The following is a 26,895-nucleotide window of genomic DNA, read 5'->3' on the forward strand; positions in this document are numbered from 1 at the left end:
TTTTGGCCTTAGAAGTAGGGTCGTTGTATTTTATAGTCTTCGGTGGATTTTCCTTTTGTGGAATTTTACACCTGCTTTTTGAATTCCTGTACTTTCAAGATCTCTTCTGTTCCCTGACATTTTTCAACAATATTATGTGGGATGTTGCAGATTTACCTTTTTGGTGAAACAGATGCACCACCTACAGGCTATTTCTCTGCATAACACTCTAGGCTTATGAATTTTTCAAACTATTTTTAATAGTACTCTTTATTTCCCCCTTCCCCTTACTTGTAGTATATGGAAACAATAGCAAATGCCTATCTGAATTACGGAGAAGAGCAACACAATGTCGACAAGTTGGTAAACATGACATGTAAGTGTTATAGCTGATAACATAAGTAAAAGGGTGCTTGCAATTTGTGTGAGGTTAAAAATGTTTTAAATACTTGAGATGGTCATTAAGTAAGATATTACCAGATTAATTGCAGGCATCATCACACAAGTAAAAACTGAAACTGTTGTGGAGAAGCACGTCTTGTTTTTGTAATATATCCTTAAGAAATTAATGCCTCTTTATGCATTGAAATAACAGAGTAAAATGAGCTAGTCATGCTTCAAAGAACTTATCTGATGTTCTGCTTTATTATCTGATTAGTAAAACGAAAAATATTAAGTGGTAAAGCTTCAATTTATGTGATTTCCTTTGTTTCATAGACATTTTCCAAAAGCTTGCTGCTGTTAAAGATCAAAGAGAATGGGTTATAGCAAGTGGAGCACATAAAGTAAGTGCTTTATAAAACTGCTAATTATAACCAATTAGCTACTTAACTGAATGACTTATGCTTTTTAGCTTTGATCTATGTGGGAGTAAATTCCTTACCTTGTCAAGCTTGTAAAGGAAGATAATCTCAGTTCTGTGTTTTACAGATGCATTAGAAGTATCATAAAAATTATTTATTGAATATAAGCTAATTTGATGCATGGTTATTGTTTGAGATAAATAGGTCTTAAATGTTTGGACTAAACTTGTTCATATACAAATTAGTACTCATGTTTACACTGGCCTGAGCTACATAAATTATTTTATATAAGTATTTTAATATAAATATATTTAAACTGATATTTTAGAAATAAATTTCTGCTATGGTTTTTCACTTAAAAGCATTCCATGTCTAAATGGCAGAGTGTCAACCTAGACAGTGACAACATAGACATTCCTTGCTATATATTACTGCCAGTGTAAGGATCTATACTAAACCATTGCTGATTTGTGGCTAAACTGAGAAACAGTAGGGATCAAGATCAGTGTAACTAGTGCTTCACGATTCTATTATGCTGCAGAAAAACATTAGCAATTGTGATCAGATAGAACTAGACAACATATGTTTAGAGAATCTAGACAAATATGAAGTTTACTTTGATATAAATCATTAACAGAATATATGTCGGGCCTTCAATGACATACTGTATTGTTTAAATATAAGCTGAAGATTAGCTTTTTTTCTTCAGGAGGCCTTGATTTAGTTCTGAAGTTTTTTAAACAGGAACAGATTTTTACAGTGGTATGCTAGTTGGACAGATGCTTTAGCAGTCAAGAGAGATGCTAATTGCAGTTTGAGAAGAAACATTGTTGCTTGTTTTAAATCTGGTGTATTCTAAGACTTTAAGAGTACTTAAAGTGTACTTTAAATGTGCCCAAGATTTTTAGTGTATTGTGTAAGGATTTGGTATTTAATTTTGACTTTTCAGTAAATAATTCTATATGTGTTTAAGTTGTAAAAGAAAAGAGTATATTTATTTGTCTTGCTTTGTGTTTCATTTTCCAGACCTTAGTAAATCTGTTATCTGCCAGAGACAGCAACGTGCTTTTGGGTGCCCTCCTCGCTCTGACTAGCTTAGCAGAAAGGTAGGCTCAACTTTATGTTCTGGACTTCACAATAAACATTTTCATGTTATCTCTTGAAACAGTCTTAAGCAGCTGTTTATAAGGAAGACTTCTCTTTTTCAAAGTCAGGCTTGTTCTGTGCAGGTCTATGAAGTAAGCTTGATTTATGTTGAAGCAGTAGAAACTAAATAGCAACTTTGTTTACTGCAGCAGACTTCTTGGTCACCTGGAGAACTTTGCAAGACTGGAGTCATAGAATCTCTTTTTGCAATCTCTGTGCAGGATTCTGTAATTCTTACTGATTTCCTGCGTATAAAAGTCTTTTGTACTGAGCTTAATATAACAGTCCCTCACAATAACCAGCAATAGTATTTTTCAGTGTAGTAAATAATGAATGCATACACTCAAATCCATGTATATGTACCTGGTCTTCACTTAAGATGGTTTTAAATCGAGATAAGACTTTTTTTAGCTCGTATGGAAGGAAAAAAAGTTAAAGGAAGATGCAGCATCTTTCATCCTTAGTAGCTCTATAGAAGAAAAGGTGCTGCTTCTACATTATTGTTCTGCTGACTTCCAGGCTTGTATAATAATTTTATCTTTTAAATGAAAAATTATAAGGAAAATTAGAAAACTAAAGAGAATAGATACAATTCCTTGAGAACAGTAGAATTTATTTACTGGGATTTCTTTGGATTTTCTCTTTTTCCAAATGTCTGTCTTTCTACTTCAGTTTCTTTTTTTTTAGTACCAGTATTAATTTAAATGATGTTATAAATCTATTTTCAACTCCTATTTAATTTTCTTCACAGAATTAAATGTATTACCTTCGGACTGGGGAAAAAAGTGTTTGGAGTATATTAGAAATATTCATGGAAATTGTATTTGTTTTTAAAAATTGCCTAATTTGCTTAATTTCTAGTATGAAACAAATGAAATATATTTGTGTCTTTTGTACATTCACTTTTCCTTTTTTTGGTACTGGAAAAATTGGCAATTGTTGCAGCGTTATTCTTGACCCAGCATATTTTTGTGGCTTTAAATATGTGTGGACAATATGATATTACTACTTAAGACTGGAGAAAAAAGTTTAAATTGGTTTAATGTATTAGGAGGGAGGCTAAAGAGCAATGTGTTTTTATAATATAATTTAATTTGATTGTAAATACCAGAAATAATCAATTTGTAGTCCAGAATGTAGGGAGAAGATAAGTGAGCTCACCATTGTTGAGAACTTGCTGGTGATATTACGTGAATACGATTTGCTTTCTAAAAGGTGAGACTTTGCTTGTAGATTAATTGTGTTAAGACATATTTTGACTTCTTCATTTAGGGACATGTTTATTTAGAGGAATTAGATAACGTGCTACTTTAATGTGTTCAAGGTAAAGTTCTGATCCCTATTTTAAGTCTGATATTCATATAGCAAAATCTTTTCTAGTAATTTTGTTATAAGCTATCTCCTCTCTTTGCACAGTGTGGTGCAAATGAATTGCAATGTTACCATAAACATTGTAATTTTTGGTGCAGCTCCTCTTAGCTTCTGGCAGACCTGAGTCATTAGATGGAAAGCATGCTGAACTCTGACAGTTCCTGCGATGCCTGATGTAAACTACTAAAAAATTGCAAGAAATACAGCTGTTGTAATTTATGCCAAAGGCTGGGTCAGACACCCTATATCCCTTCAATCATAAAATCATAAAGGGTCCTTCAGTTCTTTAAATGTCCTTTCTTCTCAGCTAAGCCTGCTAGTTGAGCATAGTATATCTGCATTTCAGTAAGGAACCGACAGACTCTCAAATTTGATATTATGTCACTTATCCTATCACATTCGTATTCTGAAGAGATTTTTCTTTACATTTCATGCTTAATTATTTGAAGCATGTGAATTATTTTACATATGATTAAAGATAAAGAAATTGAATATACAAAAAGATTTTGTTTTTTGTGTTTGAAATTACTTAGATTGTATGTAAACCAGAAGTTTGTTATAAAAACCGGAATTTGAATCCAGACAGGAAGCTCATTAAATTCAGGACTAGTTAAGAACAATTTTAAATTCTGATATGAATCTGAATTCATATGTATCATCAAACACATATGCAGTTTTTTTGCTTCAAGTGGTAATGGAAATCCCTAGCCATGCTTTCTGTGAAAGTTCGCCTTAACTGGAGTGAAGTTAATGAAAATCTTGTATAAATCTTTTAAATGATATTTCCAATCCCTTTTGTAAACATAATATTCAAACCATACTGGAGAAGAATCAGTCAGTGCTTCTTGTAGTACTAATGCCATTAACAAGAACATGGTACCATGGATGACCGCAGTCCACCTGGCCACCTTCGTCCGGGCTGTGTTTGCTTGGTTGCCTATGCTGACAGTCAAACTCAATGTAAATATAATTTAATCTCTTGTGCAAACTTGGACCTCCTTCTTCATTTTCAATTTATTTATTTTTAAACAGTGTCTTTAACCAGTTTGCAGTGACGCTAAGCAGTTTTCTTTAATTTCTTTTTTTTTTTAATAGGACATCTCAGTTCTTTCTTAAACATCTGCTGTGTCTTTTTTCCCATTGCTAACTGACAGTACAAAATAATGATGGAGTTATTATTAAAATTTCTCGCTGATTACTTTTAGGCTTACAGCAGAGTTGCTACGTCTCCTCTGTGCAGAGTCACAAATCAAAGAGCAAATAAAAATGTATGAAGGAGTTCCAGTCTTGCTCAGTTTACTCCATTCTGATCATATCAAACTTCTACGGAGTATAGTTTGGATTCTAGTACAGGTTTGTGAAGACCCTGAGACTAGTGCAGAAATCCGAATTTGGGGTGGAATCAAGCAGCTCCTTCATATATTACAGGGGTAGGTTTTCAGTCCTCAATGTTGTGGCGATTATATAAGACTGTTTCGTATTTTAAGATATGTTTGACCAAGCTCTGTTTTATCAAATCACATCTTGTTTTCATTCAGCTGTATGTGATGTCTGCAGAAATTAAAATGCTATCTAGAACATATTGAATAAGCAGTATTTTTTCAGATATGCTTATTTCATTGTTATTTTAAGATGTTTTTCATATTTTCAGTATATAAACTAAATAATGAATAAATACATCATTGCTGTCCCTATTAATCAGACACCTATTTAATGAACTAGAAATGTGAATATAATTGATGAATGTGGTAAAGGAATGTTTAAAGGCTTGTTTGCTTTTTCAAAGTATATTAGTTAATCTAGTGAAAACCATACAAATGAACATCAGAAATGGTTAACAAAGATATGTTAAGCTGTTTTTTACACTGCAAATTGAATTTCTTTTTTTTTTTTTTTCAGGGAAAGAAATCTTGTTTCTGATCGCTCTTCAGTTGGAAGTTTATCTAGTGCGAATGCAGCAGGGAGAATCCAACATCTTCACTTGTCAGATGATTTGAGTCCTGATGAGATGCAAGAAAATACTTTCTCACTTCAAGCAGGTAGGTTTATAAGGCCTGATCCTCTGGTATGTGTTTACGTACACTTGCACAAAGGCATTCAAAATATTTCAAAACAGAAACTGTAGACTTTTATACCTGCTTTAGGGAGTGGGAGCAACAAGTCAGCTGTGTTTATTTCTAAATGTGCAAGACCAGCACATATTTTCAAAAAGCACACTTCTTTTAGAAAGAAGTAAAAGGATAAAGTATTAAGTACATGGGAATCATAGATATTTCTTCCACCTGTAAAAACATCTCAAATATATATATATTTTATTTTGGGTTTAGACTGAGAATTTTTTTTTATTTGATCGTATTTTCCCTCTATTCAAATTTACTATGGTAGATCAATCATAAATTGATTATGATGGAACTCTTTCAAAATGGTATTTTAAAGACTACCAGTTAGGTGAGGAATCCTCAGTAGCTATGGAGAGAATAGTTTTTAGAGGAGATTCTTCAATAACATGTCAACTATCCATTCTGAAATGCCTTCTGGAAGATCATGTCTTTTTTCCTTACTAGGAATTACATTAGCCTTTGCAATATCTTCCAGAAAGCTGTAACATAATATGTGTTTTTGAACACTTTATCATGAATGTTACCTCTGAAGAGCTGGTAATGTGAAATAAATTGCAATACCAAAAGTATTGCCAGTATGGAGCATATTTCTGAGTTACTTCTGCCTTCCTTAAGGACTCCTAAGAAAGAGTAAGCACTGAACTTACAGGGGTCTTTTTCAGTTCTGAGTACTTGTTTATATTTATAGCCTTCTGTGTTGGGCATGGGTGGCAAGGTTTTGTTAGCAGGGAGCCTGCAGGGCTGGCCTCTTGTCAGAAGAGGTAAGGGATTGATTGCCCTGTCCTGGACACAGCTAGTTCCAGCTGGCTTCACAACAGCCTTGCCAAAGTGAAGCCCATCAGTGAAGCTTGTGGTGCATCTGTGAGAACATATTTAAGAAAGGGCAGGAGAGGAGAAGAAAAAAAGAGTGGTTGTTTGTGAGAAACAGCTGTGCAAACACTAAGGTCAGAGAAGTAGCAAGAAGTAGCACCAGAACAGAGATTCCCCTGCAGCCCATGGGAGAGACCTCGGTGAAGCAGGTATTCATGCTGCAGCGTGTGGAGAAGACCCATGCTGGAGCAGAGGAGCAGTCTGATGAGAAAGGAGCAGTAGAGTGAAAATGTTATGTACTGACTGTAGCCTTCATCCACCACCCCCCAGCACTGCTTAGAGGAGTTGGGAGTGAAGATGGGTCTGGCGGTGGAAAAAAGGATAGTGTGGAAAGAAGGTGGTGTTTTAATTTTTTGTGTTTGTTTTTTTTTGCTTACAAAATCTATTTTAATTGACATTAAATTAAAATCTTTTTCCCCCAAGTCAAGTCTGTTTTGCCTATGACAGTAACTTGTAAGTGACTTCCCTGTCTATCTTGACCCCTGAGCTTTTCCATCTTATTTCCTCCCTCTGTCCTGTTAAGGAGTGGGGAGTGAATGGAAAGCTGGATGGGCATTTGACTCTTAGCTAAGGTTAACCTACCATGTTATTGAATATCTATGAATCAGGCCCTAAATGTTACATTTAAATTTTTATTCTAGCTTGTTGTGCTGCAATTACTGAACTGGTGCTCAATGAGACTAACGCTTACCAGGTAGTACAGGTAGGAAGACTTAATTCAATAAAGTAAGACATAGTTTATAATTTGACTTAATTGTTCTTATTTGTCACCATTATTTAATTAACAAAAAAAATGCATTTGAAAGGGATTGGAAAATGTGCCTTTATATAACTTTAGTATCTCTGTTTCGTTATACATTTACATACAGAGACATACACAAAGATATCAACAGGGAGAATAAGCAGCTTTATGCAGAGAAGGTTCATTTTTGTTGACATCTTGTACCATGCTTTTGCCATACTCAAAATAGGATAGTAAATAAGAGTAAACATGGCATTAACTGAAAAAAACAAATTCTGAATTTCATGAAGCCTTTTAAAGCAAACTCTGTGCAGCTTAGTATTGGAGCGTTGTTGTTTCACAAACAATTTCTCTTTTCCTTGGAATTTGGTATTTCTGAGGTAACTTCCTGGCACTCCAACCCCAGGGTTGTGTTTCTAAACTGCATTTTAAAATATAATATTTAAAACAGCTAGAATCAATGGTTCTGAAAACTGTTCTTAAAATCCTTGCAATGTATTCCAGACATAGTCAAATCACAAGTATTTCTATGCAAAGGAGTGCTATTAATATTGACCTTTCTCCGTTTCTAGGCAAATGGAATATATACAATAGCAAAGCTGATTTTACCAAACAAAAAAAGGAATGTTGAAAAAGCTGATTTAATGCAGGTAATTCCCTTTCTTATCATTGCACATTGAAAGCCTCTGAGAATTTTTTATTATTTTAAAGTTTATTTTAAAATGCAGTAAAAAAAATCTTACTTAAAGCAGGGGGGGAGGGGGGGGAAACCCCACCAAAACAAATCCAAGAAGAACAAATGGCCCGGGAACTAAAAGTTAAATGGTGACTCAGTTTCTAGTGTTCTGATCTACTTTCTTTCTGGCACTTCATATAGTGTGAAGGAAAATGGATATTTTTCTTGTGATAAACTTTCTTCCATTTTTTCAGGTGGCCCAGCATCAGATTTTCTTTTTAGTGCCTTGGTCTTCGTTGAAACTCACTGTAGATTTGACACTGAACTAATATCTATTTCTTTCTGGAGCATCTTACTGTGGCTGTTAAATAAAATACAGGAAAACATCACATGGAGTAGAGCAAATGTCAATGTAGGATAAATATGGAGCTAGTTAAGTGTAGAATGGCCCTTGGGTTTGCATTGTGGTACCCCCATAAACATACTGGTTTAAGTCAACTTTGACTAAAAGTTATCAATAATAATTAATTATCTGGTAGCTCTTCTCCAGCCTCTGAAATGGTGTTGATGTCTCTCTAAGCTATAGGTATTGCCATTGTATTGTCATTGTTAACTGCAGCTATTGGAATACCCTTTTTGAATTTCATTGAATTCTCACAATGCTGATCTTATTTCTGTACTGCTCCATAGTCTGTATTTTCAACAATTTTCAATTTCTTTTTACCATACAACCGTAGTGATCTTACTCCATTATTTCAAGGATGGCGGTGATTTCGGTCATTTATTCTGCATACCTACCATATATAAAGATCTCATCGTGGCTTGACTGAAGCATATCACAAATGTTAAACATCAATCCCAAAAGACTAATGTGAGAAAGACAAATATAATTGCTATTTAAAATATCTGTTTGTCTTATTATTAATCTATTATCATGTCCCTTCACTGATGGGTTTTCTACAGAAAGATCTATGCTTAGTGTCTAAAATGAAAAACTTTCAAGGAAGCATTTATGGCCCAGCCAGTCTGGGTTACTTTGTACTGCTGAGTTGTGACTGTGATTCTCAGTGGAATGTTAGACATGGTTAACACACCATCCTTCTCTTGTGATGGGGGGAGTTTACTTTTGGACTAAAAAGAAACATCTGTAAAAGAAACAGCTTAGCAGCATTAACATACATTCCTTTTCTATAAAATTTCAGTTATCTTTCTTCCTTCAAAAGTAGCATTTGGCCTTTATTTTCTTCTTTTAATGCATTTTCTATATATTGAAAGATTTCTTTTCAACATGGTGATTAATTCTGCAGTTATCGCTAAGACATTGTTACCATTCTCTAAATAGGGGTTATCATACTGGACTGTAGTAGTGTTTTAGTCACTAATGCAATACAGTAATTCTAAGTTATGCTAAAGACACCTACTATTTGCACTGTTTCAGATATCAATACCTTATTTCCCTTTGGCTTGCTTTATATAGTCATCTTTGTTTGGTCAACCATATATATGCCATATTATTGACTCTTGATAAACAGAATTAAAGATGAGTTATATACAAGCATACAAGTTAACTACCTGCTAATGGCTGTTTGTAAAAATAAACTTTCTTCAGTAGAGACCATATTGAAACTAAGGTACATTAAGACAGAAACTGAGGTACACAGAGATCTCTTAAAATATGATGAACCCAGTATCAAAAAAGTTGGGCATTTTCTCTTTTTTTACTTTCCTTTTTTTGTTGCCTGTTAGAACTTACAGTGTTCTACACTGCATTTTTCAGGAAGAATGCAAAATGCTGTTTCTACTGCTTCATTACAAAACCACTGATTACATTTACCTTTTTCAGTATTGGAGAAGAGAACAGGTCTCAAGTCTTGAGGTATCTGCAAATACAAAGAGATGATGAAGAGTTAGATGTTTCTCAGCATGTGCTATAGCCAAAGTTACCCACTTTTTTTTTTCCTGAAATGGCCCTCCTTACTTTTAAACTACAGGAGGAACTTAACGTTATTTTTACTCTCTTCATTATCAGGTTAATAATGTAATCTATCTAGTCATTTAAGTACAAAGTTTACCGATGTGTAAAGTCAAGGGGAATCCTTGATGATTATTGCTGTCTTTTCCATTTTTGTATAAATTTGTCATTAATTTAAATATTTGTCTTGCTGTAGTGTTATGCATTCAGAGCTCTGAGATTTCTCTTCAGTATGGAAAGAAATCGACATATTTTTAAAAGGTATGTTAACAACAAAATGTTTTGTGAAACTCTTTTAGGATAGCTTTCAAAAGCCATCAATCAGAAAGACATGTTTTTTAAATGTAATTTATTTTCAGCCAGAAGAAATAGTAATAATGGGCAGCTCTGCCCTGTCCACAGCTCCAGACAGACATTACTGCATTGCACGAGTGTCAGCCTACAAGATTTAGGTGTTTGGTGTGGGGACTTCTGTTGTACGCATGCCAGAGAAGCTAACTCTGGAGGGGCTCCTTCCTTCCTCATGAATCAAAGTTTTAAATATGTTGAGGACAGATTTAATACTGTTGGAGACAAACCATACTTTTATACTGAAGATTAGCAGATGCAAGTTACAGCCCTGGATAGCAGCAAGGAACTGAAAGCAGTAAATTTTTCCTGAGCCCTCCTATCCTTCACATGGGAATGACTTTGCATCAAGCTGGTTTACTTAGGAGTGTTGCTGAAAGGTTTGGATCAATAAGGAGAAAATGTCTTTCATCAATTACCCATTTTTACTAGTAAGATGACAGTTTCAGCAAGTTGGCTACAAAGGCCATGTGAAACCTGACAGTTTGATTTGTGGGATTAGGATAGTAATCATTCTGCCTAGATGGTCCCCCTGTCAGTAGTGTTTCTGTATGATTTTATTCTGTATCGTAAATTATTAGAATTCTAGATATAACTTTTGTCTTACTTTTACTTTTTAAAAGTATTTTTTGTACTGAAAGGGCCTCAGTATGTAATGAATGTTCATGGTTGGTATCAAGTTTTGAAAGTGATAAATTTGTATTAATTTTCTGTCATCCTGTATTTTTCCAAATGCCGTAATCTTCTATATTTCTACTTCTGCCAGAACTTTAAAAAGAAGCAAACCTTTAGTTACACTTGTCACTAATCAAATATTGCCTACTATCTGTTAGCTTTTGCTTTTCTCAGAGTCCTTTTCAGCTTTTAGAGTAGACTTGGACAAAAATTCTAAGATGGGTGTCATGATTCTTTAAATGCAGACAAATGTTAATCCTGTCACTTAATGCATTACAAAAAGGAATTCAGATAAAGTGACAATAAGCATAATGTGGAGTACTATAAGAAAAAAATAGGAAAATTACTGAAAACTCAGGAGGTGCATTGACTTCAAAAAAGGCTTATACTTGTTTGAAGAACTGGCATTTATATTAGTACCCAACCAATGAAGGTTGAAGTCTGACTTTTGAAAGGTCCTTTAACTCCTATGTATGTTAGGGGGTTAATATCTGAATAGATTAGTAAAAAATAAGTGTATTATTTAGAAGGTTCTAAAGTAAGTTGTAATAATAAACATTGAAAAGTCTTTGCTGTAGATTAATAGCTACTGTGTATGCTGTTTCTAAAATATATCAAAATCTAAACCTTTGTAGACTTTTCCCTACTGACTTGTTTGAAATCTTCATTGATATTGGACATTATGTGCGTGATATCAGTGCTTATGAAGAGTTGGTATCAAAGCTGAATTTATTAAAGGTGAGTAAAAACCATCATAGCTTTAAGAAGAAGTATTCTTTGCATATTCTTAGTACAAGAAAGGCATGAAATATTTTATTTTTTTGTCATTTAATTTATAACCAGGAGGATGAACTGAAGCAAATTGCTGAAAGTATTGAGAACATGAACCAGAACAAGGCACCTACGAAACATATAGGCAATTATGCAATTTTAGAGCACCTTGGTAGTGGAGCTTTTGGAAGCGTGTATAAGGTAAACTTCCTTTTTGGTATTAATTTACAGGTTTAAAGGGAGGCTTAATGAATAGGGTCTAATGTTACTTTTAGGAACTACCATCCTTTGAATTTCAGTAGAGGAATACAGGTGTGAAAAGACATTTGTGAATCTGGGCTTGTTAGTATTTACTGTGATTTTGTTTGTCCCCCTTTTTATTTGTAAGATTGACTTACGTACCTCTTAGGTTTTCTACTTCTACTTTCCTCTAATTCCTTTCAATAAACAGCACTTCCATCTACTGCAAAAGCTAACAAATCCGTGTAAAACCACCAAAATTCAAGCATGTTTTGTCTGAAAAGCAGCACTGGCCACAGATAATGTTACTTCAAACACTGTGGCTGTGTCAGCAGTGTGCCGCTGTCCTGCATTGTGGGGCTTCAGTTCTTCTGGCTAATTGCATGATATACAGAAAAAGGTATGATTGTAACTTTTGTGAGACAGTTTGGATTCTGATAACTAATCTGGTAGCCAAAATAATATCCTTTCTATCTCTATCCTATATTAATTTTACAAGGATTTTAACTTTTTCATAGGTTAGAAAACATAATGGACAGAATCTCCTGGCACTGAAAGAAGTCAATTTACACAATCCAGCATTTGGAAAGGACAAAAAAGACAGAGACAGCAGTGTAAAGAACATTGTCTCTGAATTAACCATCATCAAAGAGCAGGTATGTCTCATGGACTCTAGTTTCATGTATGGGCATTCTGCTGTTACCATTATTAACTGTGAGCTCTCATATGGAGAGCTGGTTGGCAGAAAAGGACCTGTGGGTGGTGGTCGACAGCCGGATGAATATGAACTGGCTGTGTGCCCAGGTGGCCAAGAAGGCCAACAGCATCCTGGGCTGTACCGGGAACGGTGTGGTGAGTAGGACTAGGGAAGTGATCATCCTCCAGTGCTCAGCAACTGGTGAGGCTGCGTCTCAAATACTGTGCTCAGTTTTGGGCCCCTTGCTACAAAAAAGACATTGAGGTGCTGTAGTGTGTCCAGAGAAGGGCAATGAAGCTGGTGAGGGGTCTGGAGAACAAGTCTTATGAGGAGTGGCTGAGGGAACCGGGATGTTCAGCCTGAAGAAAATGAGGATGAGAGGAGACCTTATTGCTCTCTCCAACTACCTGAAAGGAGGTTGTAGCAAGGTGGGGATTGGTCTCTTCTTCCAACTAACAAGTGATAGGACAAGAGGAAATGGCCTCAAGTTGCACCAAGGAAGGTTTAGAATGGATAATAGGAAGAATTTCTTCACCAAAAGGGTTGTCAAACATGGGAACAGGTTTCCGAGGGAAGTGGTTGAGTCCCCATCCCTGGAGGTATTTAAAAGATGTGTAGATGTGGTGCTGAGGGATGTAGTTTAGTGGTGGATTTGACAGTGTTAGATTTGCAGTTGGACTCAGTGATCTTAGGAGTCTTTTCCAACCTAAACAATTGTATGATTCTATATAGCAGGGCTTCCAGCTGCTGTTACTGTTTTTGTCTGATCAGTACAATATTGACCCCTTTTACCTGAATGCGGCTGATATTGAAAACCTTCTTACTGGTAGCACTGCTTGTTATTAAAGATTCTTACTTTCTGTGTTGGCAGTATTTGAACTTCTTTCAGGGACTATGTAAATTAAGACTGTGACAGAAAACTGATGAGTCTTTCTTCCATTTAATGAATTATTTGATTTAAAATACAGTGAGAACATAGGCTTTCTTGTAACTGAAAATTTAAAAAGCCAGACTGATCACTCGTGTTCTTAGGCTAAGAAAGCCAATAGTTTGATGCAGCTGTAATTGCCTGTCTTCAAACTTCATCTACTCTCTTTCAGTTATTAAGAGGAGAGTGGATAGAAATCATGCTGTGTTTTCCTCCTGATTGCTCTAGTAATGTGCAACACTTCTCTGTGTTTGGGATGGCAGTGAAGGTCTACTGCACTGCAGTTCATAAGCAAGTTTGTGGAATCCTTCCTTCCAATGTGTAGCTAAACATTCTAAATACTGTGCCGCCAGTTTAATTATTCTAAACATCTACATTTCCTTCCTCATTGTAGCTTTATCATCCAAATGTTGTACGATATTATAGAACCTTCTTGGAAAGTAAGTATAAATGCAGAGAATTACCACATTGTACATAATGAAGAAATAGAAAGATGTAATAAAACCACTTACAGCTTGGAAGGAGTATGTAATATTTGAGCAATAAACAGTAATATTTTCTTCAAGAACTGCTACAGTTCAGCCAGGCTTATATACCTTTACAATTGAAAAAACGGTGAAAAATCATGTTTATATTTGTTTATCAGTAAAACTAGATGCAGTGTAAACACGTAGAAAACATTATCCTCATCCTATACAGGTAAAGATTGAAAATTTACAACTGGAGTGCTAAGTAGGGAGAAAAGCTATAGTGAGTAGTAGAATGAATGATATGGATTACTCAGCCATATTGTTTTAACTTTTTTATAGATAGCTGCATACACCTGCCCGCTGAGTGATTATCAGGCAGTGAATTCCTTATAGCTGCTGTGATATAAATTAAGGAAAAAACAAAATAACAAGGAGTAGAACTACGATTAAAATGTATTTGTCTGTACAAAAAAGTTTTTACAAACAAAACCCAACAGTTTAAAAAAAACATATGTTAACTTTAAATACTGTATCTGTATAGATTTAGTGTTCTATTAATTCTTTCATGTAGATGACAGGTTGTACATAGTCATGGAGCTCATAGAGGGAGTGCCATTGGGAGAACACTTGCACTCTTTGAAGGAAAAGCAACAACAGTTTACAGAAGAAAGAATATGGCATATATTCATCCAAGTAAGGGCCTCAATTTTTTTTTCCTACCAGAACTTTCCTGAATGTAATTAATAGCAGCATTTATATTCGTTAGGCTAATAAATGACAGAGTAATGCTTATTATATTAGGCACTAATATCAAATACGAATTTAATTTTATGTGCCTTTATGTAGGTTGTAGTTAAGAATCTTTGTAAGGCTCTTTCTGTTTGGTTTTTAAGCTTTGTCTAGCTCTTCGTTATCTGCATAAAGAGAAGAAGATTGTTCATCGAGATCTCACTCCAAACAATGTCATGCTGGGGGATAAAGACAAAGTTACTATTAGTAAGTAAAACTACTTTACTTGAAGAGAATTTCCCATGATGTATGTGAGAGAATTTCAGTGAAGAGACCTCAGAAGGTTTCAGGTTCCTGGGCATTGGTCACCATATTTGGAAGCTAATAAATTATTACATTTTTATACTGTTGTGTAGAATAATTGCTAATGCAAATTTTGTAATCATTGCCACTGGGTGTCATCAGCCATGACTATTTTGTTGCAGCTGTTTATGTCAGATATGATGGAGGACATGATTTAGCCCTAAAAAAATTAAACTATAGTTATGCATAAGGCCTTTTTTAATTTAATTTAGCATCAGCAAGGATATAGACATAACCAGTTTAGATAACAAGTGCTAATGAACATACGAAGTATAACAGCCATCTATTCTATTCTGGTTCTACCATGCAATTGTTTAGTATCCATCAGTTGTTCCCAGTGATCAGCTGCAGTGAGGTGCTATTTGTCTAAGGCTGTAGTAAATATTCTTGACGTATGCTTCTAAAGTCTCCACAGTTCTGAGGCAGGAGCCTAGGCAGGTTTTAGGATAGACTTTGAAAGCAGTATGTGCATGAACAGTACAAAGTATAGCCAGGTTTTACTCTTTGAGTGAATTAATACGACCTGGTACACACAGCAAGCCTTACAGGCAATTCAGATTTAAAGTTCTCAAAGAACTACTGCATGCTTTTTTACTGCTCGCGACACAGAACTAAATAAACAACTGGAATACTGCAGAATTATTGTAAGAAGCCTCTATGCAAAAATCAATCTTTCTTCTTTAAGAATAACAGGGAAGTGTAGGAAGTGTATGCACACATCCAACCACAAAACACTCAGCTGTAATAGGCCAATATACTCAGCAACTGTTGTTTTGTAGTAAATGTTTATACCTGATGATGTACATACTTGAATTCATTAATTATTAAATTGTGTATGCTAAAAAGCTTTGATTCTTAGTAATGATACACTTTTGAAAGAAGATGATTTAATGGAGCATTTATCCCTGAGTGATGAAAATAAATATTCAGAATATTATTTTAAAGTAAAGTATCATATAGTTGAATTTTATATCAACATACTGCCACTGAGGGGCACTCTTGTCTTGATTTAACGTCTGCTTTATCTCTGATCCAATCTAGATATAAAGAAATGTAAATGTACTTTCAAATGTAGGCTCAAAATTGCCATTGAAAAGCATTTGTATTTCTGTCAAATATTTACAGGAATTGAGGAAAACTGGAAGAACTGAAACTTATTTTGCCCATTTCTGCAGTGATTGGTTTGAAACTATTGCAATATTAAACAAACACTTACTTTATTTAGTACTTTAATTAGTACCAGTGTACATGGAATTTTCAGAGGGAGCTGAAGACCTTTTATCTATTGCTTCTGAATTTTACTGACCCTTGTTGTTTTACAACCTTAAAGAAATTAAAAATAATTTACTTTCTTTCCAATTATAATAAACATGTACTGTATTGGGTGCATGCTGTGCTATTCTGCCTAACTCAAACAGTCCATGTATTCCAAAGACTGGAGCATTTGCAATCTTGATAATTATATCTCACAATATTTGGGGATAAGTGTACAATACATTTGAGAATTTAAAGTGGTTATAGATGAAAGTTAATACAAAATGTCAGATCAAGGTGGAAGCGTATGGTCAAATATTGCGAAATCTTAAATCTGCTTCTGCAGTGAATTTAACCTGTCAGTTTTTATAAAGAAGGAGCTCTGCTCTAACATCTACTCAGAACTGTAGTTCTGTGTTTACAAGCTACGTAGTCATCCTAAAGAGAGAGTGTTCAATTTTCTGGAGGCTTTAAAATCTCAAAACTGTCCAAACTTGTGTTAATCTAACTAGACTATTATTCCCGTGGACTACCTTTGAAGCACTGTTGTATGACTATGTAATTAAGATCTGGTCTGCAGTGGTCCAAACTATTTTGCTTCATAAAATAAGCTTGTATATCTTACAAATACTGCTCTTTTTTCTTTTCCTCATTCAGTCCTTCTGGAAAGAATAACTCTCTTTGCTATGAGAATCTGCAGGCTGACAATATAACAAAGGCAGCTTATTCTTCTGTAACTAACATTCTTCAAATTTGTTGTCTTTAGAGAGATGTCTTAGTGTCAGACTCTTAAGGTAGATTTTGATTAAAAAACAAAGGATAAAGAAGAAAGTGAGAAATACACTGGTACTTCTACAGGCTAAGTGCTTCTATAGGCTAAGAATTTCATTCTGTACTGTTCATGGCTGTGAAGCAGCTCCAGCATTGAACTGCTTTCAGAAAATTCTAGGACCCAGAGATAAGTGTTTCTCACCATGTATGTGAGAACTGAGCCATTGACATTCCTCATCCCATGCAGACCTCTCACAGTTTCTGAGTTTACATTGTTTGAAAAGAAAAGGAGTGCATAGTGTGGGAGAGTTCCCCCCTTGCTGTCAGCACAGAAAAAATAAACCTGCAAAAGAATTACACTTGCTTGTCCTGAATTCATGGAGAAATGTTCTACAGGTGGCCCTTGTAGAGCAGTTCCAGCAGAGCTTGGTAGGCAGGGACCTATAGTGAAAGGTGACTGAAAGATCAAATTCATACAGGCAGAAAACTTTGCAACTGGCCTGGCACAATGTCAGATTTAGCTATGAGGGACCTTTTCCAGCGGTGGTCTCTGAATGTCATCTCTATAGGTTTTATCTGAGGTAATAGTGGGAAGAATTTTTGAATCTGTATAGTTATGATGTATTTTCTTATTCTTAAATATTGAGTGGGATTAGACACTCTCTTTATCCAAGTCTTTGTTTTGTCTTATTTTTTTTTTAATTTATGCAAGATAAAAATGCGTGTCTTAGGGCCAGGAGGTGCTTAATTCGAATATGAAGATTATATAACTGCCTTTGCATTTCCCATGATATCTTTTACATGTCAATTAAATCTGAATTATCCCAGTCTTTTTCAGGCTCTTGTAAGTCATGTGTTGTTCCAAATGGAAACAGACATTTACAATCTGATCCTAGCCAGGCTAGTGGTGATATAAGATCTCTGTTTCTGACAGCAGAGAACTTTAAACATGCTGTTGTTATGTAGTCTCTGGAACTGCCCACCCTACTCATTTGTTCTGTTTCATCTCTGACATAAATGTGATTGGATGGGGGCTATAACTACTATCTCTTATGTTGGTACAGCATTTAATCATAATTGATAGACCTACAAACTCTACAAAAACATAAATATTAAATCATGCTAACCTGCAATTTCATAAAACATCTCATTCTAAATTGGTAGAAAAGTGGTACTGAAACTGTACGTCTCTGAGCAGGTTGAATGTCTGATTTATAATTTCTGACACACACAAAGAATTTTAGGCACAGCCTGAAAGAAAGTTGTTTTGTATAAGGTTTTAGAAATTCATTGAACCAATATTATCTCAGGCTCTCAGTTTAATCTGGCCAGCCTTTTAATAAAACATCGAGAAGTTACAGTTTTCTGAATTGAAAGTGTATATCTGCTTTTATTGTAGCTATATTTTACTGCAGCTGTATTTTGTTTCTAGCACAGCTTATTTCTGTCTAGAGCTCCACAGCTGCATCTGTAGGATGCTGCATTTGTAGGACAAAAGAGAAGAGTCTGTAGATCATCACTTTTGCTCAGTGTCATTCAGTTGTAGCAAGGTTTAGATCATCACGGTCGAAGAGGGCCGTGTGGAATTGCTGTGACACCTTTGTGATTTGGTATCAAGGAGAATTGTGAAGGGTTCCCTACGCTCTTTTGGGTGGTATGCTCTGCTTAATGTTTAGTACACATGATACAATAGAGCAGAAAGGATCTGTGTGGAACTGAAACCTAGGATTATATATATCATCAGAATAATGGTTTTGAGACAACTCACCTGGCCAAAATACGTCTATTCATAGCAGGCAGCCATGAAATGTCAGAATGGTGAATCAAATGAGACTTGATAAGTTCAAATAGTTACTGGATGCTGGAAGAAAGCTACCTGTTAATTTTGTAATTCAGAATACTTGCTTGTTGAGTGCACTTTTAAAAAGACTTATTGGCTCTTGATTCTGTGCTATTCCCAAAGAAGCAGTGGACACGAGGTAAAGTGGATGTAACTAGTACCTATTTTGTGTTAGTCACTACTTTTCAGAGTCACTCAGATCACTACTAGGTTTTTTGCAGATTATATGGCTCATTTAATTATATGGCTTCATTATCAGAATCCCTATCCTTCATACTAAGATTCAAGGAAATGCTTCTAGTACTTCACTTTCAGAGCTTCCATAATAGGATGAGTGGAATTTTCCACTTGTTTATGTTCACAGTGTAAGCCATTCTGGACGCTATTGGTGTTTAATAGCACAATTACATCTCTCTCTACAAATCTCAGTTCTAGATGTGGATCAATGCTAATGTTCTTAGTGCAGAAGATAAAAGCTTCACAGACCTGACAGGTAGAAGACTGAGTTTATGAAGCATTGACATTAGAACACAGAAAGAAGTGGGATAGAATAGCTAGAAGGTATATTTGGGAATGATGAGAAATTAATTCTATTCCCACTCTATTGATGGAAAAGAGTAGAATAAGTATGTACTACTGTTGATTAAATTGCAAATTAACTTGATTTTAAGATATGCTTTTATGTAACATAAAGTTAAAGTTCTATTTTTATCTTCCCGATTACAATAACTCAGCAAGTTGCTGACAAACTTTCTTGATTATAGTTGCAAACTTGCTGAAGAGAAGTGATTTTTGTCTCATCCTCAGCACAGAATAAACTGTTCAATAGGGACCTAGTGAAAATCTGGCCCGAGTAGGTCTGAAGTTCACATATCTAGCATATCTGGTGAATTGGATATGCCGTTCATCCTCTGTTTTTTGCTTTCCTTTTCATTTTTGTGTGTGTATTTGTTTTTAGGGAAAATTAGTGCCATTTTCAAGTAGAGTTCAAATATAAATTAAGGCAACAAATGTGCAAATATGGTAGCAGTGGTGTTAAGATGCAGTATCTGGAAAATTTTCCTCTTGTTTTTACTGTAGAAGATCAATCTATCTATTAGGTGAAATCTTTGGTAAATAAAATGGCAAATGAAAAGCCAGCTCTGTCAATAAAAAGAGAAAAAAACCATTGTAGGTACCTAAAATGCTCATTTTAAAGACACTGCTAAGATTTAGAAAGTTTTTGTAATTCAGCTGTTATGAAAGTTGAAGAGATCATTCTGTAGGAGGTTAAGATACTAGTCAAGTCAGCCTACACACTTTTTCATAGTTCTCTCTTCCTGGCATGTTAATCTTTTCTGAAACAATTTTACTTCATTATTACTTACTCTGCTACCCTAAACACGGTGTAAACAAGTGAAAACAAGTGAAGAAGGTTGTTTCAGAATCTAAAGGATTATGACTGCATCATTTTGTGGCAATTTTTCTTCCTATTTGAGGTCTGTCTTGCATGGTTCGTTGATTATTTTTAAATTAATTTTGTTTAGCTTTCTAGATTCTAGATTACAAAGGACAAAACCACTCAAGGCTTAATTTTTACAATCTCAGTACAAAATCTAGTCAAATGTAATAATACCATGGAGAGATATGCCTATTGGCAATGAATTGCTGGTGAAATTGCATGTCTAGTCATAGTTTATAAAGATCCATCTAATGGTGAAAGTTTGTTAGTTCTTTTATTGTCTTGGAACAGACTTAAAAATAATCTTCATCTTCAATGAAGGATGCCAAGCTTCCAAACATCAGAGAAATTAGCTGTAAATAAATTACATCAATTTATTGCACAGTATGCACAGTAGACAAAGCACCAAAAACTATTGCCATGGAAATTTTATTCTAGAGAACTTGTTTACTAGATTGGTTACTTTTTTTTTTGGTGTGAGAATGGAAGCTGTAAGAAAATATTAGGAAGCTGTAAGTTTTGTGTTTCATTGCTGAGATTTGTGATCAAATGTATCTGTGTTCAGATACATAGGTGTGAATTGGTTAGGTCTGGCTTCTGAGGAAGGGCCCATTTCTTGCCTAAGAGCTATGTCTTCATGCTTGGTGTACCACTGAATGAATTAACTGTAGTAAATCGAATGGTTCAGTAGGATTTTGAACTTCAGAAGTAACCAATAAGATCATAACAGAAGAATCAATAGATCAGATCAAAGATTTATGTGGGTCTCTCTCTGACCTAAAAGCTGACACTTGGTTAAAGTTTATAAGAAATTGAGCAAGTATTGAGGTATCTTTGTCTTGCAATTTTGCTCCAGCTTCAAAAAGACATACTGCTATGGTATGAAGCTCTTTCAGGGAACTGCTGAATTAGAATTGTCACAAAGGGTCCTCGTGAATCAAGTGTCAATTCACAGCTGAAGCAATGCCAGTTAATAGGGGTCATTTTTATATTTGGTTATATCTTCATTTAATAGTATGGGAGGCATGCCTCTTGCAGTTCTCAGAAATTATTTAATTTGTTTGTTAGTTATTGTAGCAACTTTTTGCCAAATAAATTTGTCAGTGTTTTTTTACCAAATAAAGAATCCTGGAGTATAGAAAAGTGCAGACCAATTTATAAGCTGCAGACAGATGCCTAAATAAATTAAAAGAAGCAATTTCACTAGTTCGATGCAGTTCAACATTTGCCAGTTCCTTTTCATTCAATTCTGAATTACGGACTTCAAAAACCTTAGAAAAAGCATTTATTTTTAATGTAAAGCTGATTGTCCTGTGCTTTACATTCCTGAGCTCTAGCAGCACCAGTTCTACTTAGGAGCTGCTTGCTGGTGTCAAGACAGTTTAGCAGAATTTGGAAGAAGTTATTGCCTGTGAAACAGTTTTTTTCCTCCGTTTCTGAGGACCTGAGCCTAAATGGAAGAGAATATAGCTGCTCCACCTGGCTGATGTTTCGTTTGCTTGCTTTTTTTCCAGATAATCACTAATGTATTAAAATAGATTACTTCCAGAACCAAGGTGTCCATCTCTCCTTTTTCCTTTCCTAAGTCTTTCAAGCACCAGGAACTGAATTTATTGACTGATGAAATGTCTTAATACTCTTTCTTCATAGAATATTATGGAGGAGGGAATTTAGAATTATTCAGCCCAATTAATCCAGGGAAACATCAACGTTGCAAAAACCTCTTGTCCTTTTGGGAATGAGCTGCCTGAGGACTGTCTTAAGTCAAGGGCAAAAGGGAGGCTTCTCAGCGATCCTGTTAATTTAACATTCTTTCTGGTTATATTTTCCAAGCACTGCAGAGCTAGTCCATCCTTGAGCATTTTCTTCAAAGAAAAATGATCTGTGGGCTGGGTACCTAGATTTGGCTTTCTTATCAAAGACCCTTTTTGAATAAGACACCTACTCCTTCTCAGACCCTTGAGGCTGACACTGATCAAGAGCCAACTGAAATGAATTTTTCTTACCTGTGTTTCTTCTGATCTGCAGCTTTTTTTGATGAGTAGAAATATTTTGAACTAAAATGTTTATGAACTATCTCACTGTAAAAACAATTGGAATAGAAATGCTATGGGCTCTGTCCAAGTAGAACAGGAGCCTTAAAATATTTTAAACAATATTATTTACCACAGAAATCATTCAAGTTCTTCAGTAGTATTACAATCCAAAATCTATTAACAGACCTTAATGCAAACCAGGATGCTCTTGGCCGCCTTGGCCACCTGGGCACGCTGCTGGCTCATGTTCAGCTGGCTGTCAATCAATGCCCCCTGTCCTTTTCCACCAGGCAGCTTTCCAGCCACACTTCCTCAAGCCTATAGCACTGCATGGGATTGTTGTGACTCAAGTGCAGGACTCAGCACTTGGTCATGTTAAGACTCATACAGCTGGGCTCAGACCATCAGTCTAGCCTGCCCAAATCTCTCTGTAGAGCCTTCTTACCCTCAAGCTGATCAACATTCCTGCCCAATTCAGTATTAACTGCAAAGGTGCACTCAATCCTTGACCATTGAATGAGAACCTGGAAGGAGATTGTAGTGAGGTGGATGTTACTCTCTTCTCCCAAGTAACAACTGATAGGACATGAAGAAATGGCCTCAAGTTGCACCAAGGAAGGTTAAGAGTGGATAATAGGAAGAATGTCTTCACCAAAAGGGTTGCCAAGCATTGAACAGGCTGCCCAGGGAAGTGGCTGAGTCCCCATCCTTGGAGGTAATTAAAAGATATGTAGATGTGGTGCTGAGGGACATGGTTTAATGGTGGACTTGGCAGTGTTAGGTTTGCAGTTGGACTCAATGATCTTAAGTGTTTTTTTGGACCTAAATGATTTTATGGTTCTATGATTTTCTCTTGCTCTCTGTGTTTGGATTTTATAAAGGGCAATTTATCTTAGCTGCATTGAGGCAGCAGTAGAGTATTGAAATGAAAAAACAAATTCGAACTTTTTGTGTGGAACTTAGATTAAAACATCATCCCTAAAGACTCTGTGTGACAATTTTGTGAAAGACTACCTGATAATTACATAAAAAGCACTTACATTAACATAATTGCATGATCATCTAAATCTACGACTTTTGTCACAAGGTAAGGCTAAGATTCACTATTATTTCTTACCAAATGCAATCTTCAAACTTGAACTATTCAGATACTAGACCCCCTGTACTCCTTTGAAATTGAATTTCTCAGAAAGTCTGCCCTTTCCAGCTATCATAATTTGAAGGAAAACAAAATAATCACTAACTTAATTACATTATTTTTCCATTAATTTGGGCATTAGATCACTGCTTTTTAGATAATTACCATTCTCATGCAGTTTATTGGAATATATTAATAGAAACCTGAAACCGATCATGTAGTTTGAATTGAAAGCATCAGAGATGTGTTTATAATATTTTTAAAGCTGGTAGGTCTGACTCAAACAAGTTGATTAGTGTGGAGTTAAGACGACAGTATGGTCCAGTACTGCAAACTGTAAAAGATAAAAAAAAATCCCAAACCTCCCTCCCACCCTCCCTCAGCTTTCAGATGTTGTGAACCGGCACCAACTGTCATGTTAAGAGGGTAGTTATTGACATGTGAATCTCTCTTTCCTTATTGTAGCTGACTTTGGGCTTGCAAAGCAGAAGCAAGAGAACAGCAAACTTGCATCAGTGGTGGGAACCATTCTATACTCATGGTAAGTACTCCTGCATACAACATTCAGTCCAGTGATTTCCAATTTCAAGGTTATTTTTCTGGAGCAGCCAGACAAGTTACGATGGTGTAAGAAACAAGGTGCAAGTTACCCACCCACAACTACTCTGCAACAGTTGGTTTCCAGCTTATTTTGCTGTGGCATATTTTTGGACATGGTGGTTACCGTGGGTTAGGTTTGTGCAAAAATGAAGTAACTGTGGTTGTGTAGTAACTTAATCATCTATCTATATCCTGTCATTAAACAATATAAATTAATTTTAATGGCTTTTAAAGTAATTGTTGCTTCAATGTTCAGTTACGTGTATGTGTGGACAACTTACCTCTGAAAAATATTTGAAATTGGCGCTGGTGGAGTTGGTTTGGATTTTGGTAGGCATTTAGTTTTAATAATTAAAATATTTTCTGAATTTTGAAATTTTCAGTGGTGGAAAATGATGACACACACATTGTTTGCAATTTAAGCTTAGTAAACTCATAAATGACTGCTCTAAAATTTTGCCTTAGACAATACATCATTCCAGCTGCTGAATGAGCTGCAGTTTCCTTTGGCATCCCATTTGTGAGCGAGCCAAAGTGAGGAACCATATTGCGTTAAATTGTGGTACTGATATAACTGCTTACGGCCCTAGTTTACTACTGATTTGTTTTCTCAAGAGCATGGAATAGAAAGTATTTCCTATCCAAAAGGTTCCCCTCAGTATGTAAACAATGTATGTAATTTAGAGTATACATGCATGTCAGATTCTGTCAAATAAAAGTAATTGTGGGCAGGACAGACTATTGACTTTGTGGTGCATGATGTATAAATAACAAACATGCCTGTTAATTGAGGTCACTGTATTGGGAACAAAAGAGCGCAAATGTAACCGGTGTAAAAGTCTAAATTGTAGAAAGCACAAGCTCAGTATTAATCTAAGAGCAATCGATGTATTCTGGGCCTGCCATTTAAGATGAGAATTTCTGTTGATTGAAATGTAACATTAGAAATCAGTTAAGGAATTGCTAATCCATGCCACAGCTCTGGATCTCTCCATTTGCAACATTATTGATTAAGCTTTGCCTACCCTAATTGTTGCTGTAATAAGGAAATATGTTTACAATATATTCAGCTAAAGCCTTGCAGATCCAAATATTCCTCATTCCTGCATGGGTTTATTCCAGCTTCTTTGCAACACCTTTTTACATATGGCTACTGTTCACTCTCTTGAGAGTCACTCTATTGCCTCTACCCAGTGTCCAGCTTTCTAAGTTTGGAAGTTGGTTTTCTAGTTTTAGGGACTTTCTGGTGCTTTTCTTCCTACTACTAGAAAGTACCAATTCTAGCTCCTGTAAATAAAGTGAAGTTGATTTGGCATAGAAAATAGAAAAAGAAAATGAATGACACATAAACAAAGAATGTTGCACAGCATGCAGTCTATGATAGTGTTTCCTGTTTTCATCAAAACTTTTAATTTACAAAATACCTGCCAATAAGGAGGTATAAACTGGTATTTCTTCTAAGACCACTACACTGGCTAGGGCACTGACAATATCTTTCTCAGAAGTTAACAGGCATTTTTGTTGTCAGTCTTCTTCAGTCTGCTGTGGTGATCACATGTGATGGCCATATCCCTGCCAGAATGCTTGGCCTGTGTGCTTATAATAAGTAATTAAAGGCTCCAAGCTATTAAGGGAGCTACTGGTGGCTCTTCCAAATTAAGAGGGAGAGTCAAGAACTCAGGCATTCAGCAGTTGAGTATAATTCATTTTGCCACTTTTGAAATTGTTACTTGTGATTTCCTAGTGCCAGAATGATAATGATTGACACTTAATCCCTAGAAATTTCTCAATCCTAAAATGGCTTCAAGTCGTGTGTTAAATATTCAACTCTCATACCTTGAAGACTAACGCTTATGCTGCTGCTTAGTGAGAAAAAAGAAGGCGATTGCAAGGCTGCCTTAATTGATTGTCCAAATAATTCTGAAGAAGCACAGTCTGAGTGATGCACAGTCTGTGAGTGATAGTTTGGGTAGTTAAGTGTAGTAAGAGTTTGGTGTAGCTGGTTATGTGCCATCTTTTTCAGCTCCTCTTAAATACTTGTTTTGTTTTGTTCAGTTATAACTGGGCAGAGAAGCTGCTGATGAGAAGTCACTGAGCTCTTTTACACAATGGTTATGCGTCTTAGAAGTGTGGGGTTCCAGACTATACCCCAGAAGCCCTCAGGGTCACTGAGTTATAATTTTCTTATCTACATTCACTTATTTCTTTTTTTTTTTTTTCTTGTTAGATTATGACACTGATGTCTTTGAGTCTTTTCATATTTTGTAGGAAATTTTTGGGAATAGTGTTCTGTGCATTTAATTTTTTTTTTTTTAATTTTTTTAAATGTTTGCTTATAACACATTTATTACTATTCTTATATCGTGTCTTCGTACATGGAAGTTCACATTGGAGCTAGGACTTTGGCGGTTCTTTATCTACCTCTTTGACCAGTTATTTGGATACAGGCAAGAGGATAAAATATCACTTACATGTTGTAGTCTCTCAGTAAGTGGTCTTTTGGAACATGACTTGTCAGTTCTGCTCCACAGGCAAAATCATGGAAGCAGTGATCCTTGCCTGTCTGCAGTCAGAACAGAGAACAAGGATACAGTACTGATGTCTTTGTATTTAAAATGTATGCGTGAGTAATATTTAAAACGATGGGCTAAAGACAATGTCATAATAGTTTAAGAATATTGAAAAGGCTTTACAAACAGCTGAATGTACTGGATGCCACCGTCAAGGTACTTGACTAATACTGTGTGTGACAGTGGGCTTTTTGATATGGAAAACTGTTCACAAGGAATGAGGTGAACTAATTGAGTATTTTAACACAAGTCATGAAGCAGAATTCAGAGCCTATAGACTTAATCAGTGCTTGGACTAGATTTTTTTTTTTTTTTGATGTTGGTTTTTTGTATGATTTAAGTAGA

The 26,895-nt window shown here is 35.4% G+C and overlaps 1 protein-coding gene across 1 annotated transcript in view; it reads left to right on the forward strand.

Moving 5' to 3' along the window:
- Positions 1 to 26,895, forward strand: part of NEK10 (NIMA-related kinase 10) — a 90,285-nt gene that overhangs the window by 7,767 nt on the left and 55,623 nt on the right. The window contains exons 7-22 of the mRNA XM_014937687.1: positions 277 to 355; positions 697 to 764; positions 1,809 to 1,888; positions 3,057 to 3,143; positions 4,505 to 4,729; positions 5,199 to 5,338; positions 6,931 to 6,992; positions 7,604 to 7,681; positions 9,876 to 9,940; positions 11,338 to 11,440; positions 11,546 to 11,674; positions 12,232 to 12,369; positions 13,733 to 13,778; positions 14,380 to 14,501; positions 14,702 to 14,804; positions 23,846 to 23,921. Coding sequence (XP_014793173.1) covers positions 277 to 355; positions 697 to 764; positions 1,809 to 1,888; positions 3,057 to 3,143; positions 4,505 to 4,729; positions 5,199 to 5,338; positions 6,931 to 6,992; positions 7,604 to 7,681; positions 9,876 to 9,940; positions 11,338 to 11,440; positions 11,546 to 11,674; positions 12,232 to 12,369; positions 13,733 to 13,778; positions 14,380 to 14,501; positions 14,702 to 14,804; positions 23,846 to 23,921 — 1,601 coding nt within the window. The remainder of the gene's footprint in view (positions 1 to 276; positions 356 to 696; positions 765 to 1,808; positions 1,889 to 3,056; positions 3,144 to 4,504; positions 4,730 to 5,198; positions 5,339 to 6,930; positions 6,993 to 7,603; positions 7,682 to 9,875; positions 9,941 to 11,337; positions 11,441 to 11,545; positions 11,675 to 12,231; positions 12,370 to 13,732; positions 13,779 to 14,379; positions 14,502 to 14,701; positions 14,805 to 23,845; positions 23,922 to 26,895) is intronic.

The sequence above is a fragment of the Calidris pugnax genome, unplaced genomic scaffold, assembly GCF_001431845.1.
Source record: "Calidris pugnax isolate Ruff unplaced genomic scaffold, ASM143184v1 scaffold11, whole genome shotgun sequence".
In the NCBI taxonomy this organism is placed as follows: Eukaryota; Metazoa; Chordata; class Aves; order Charadriiformes; family Scolopacidae; genus Calidris; species Calidris pugnax.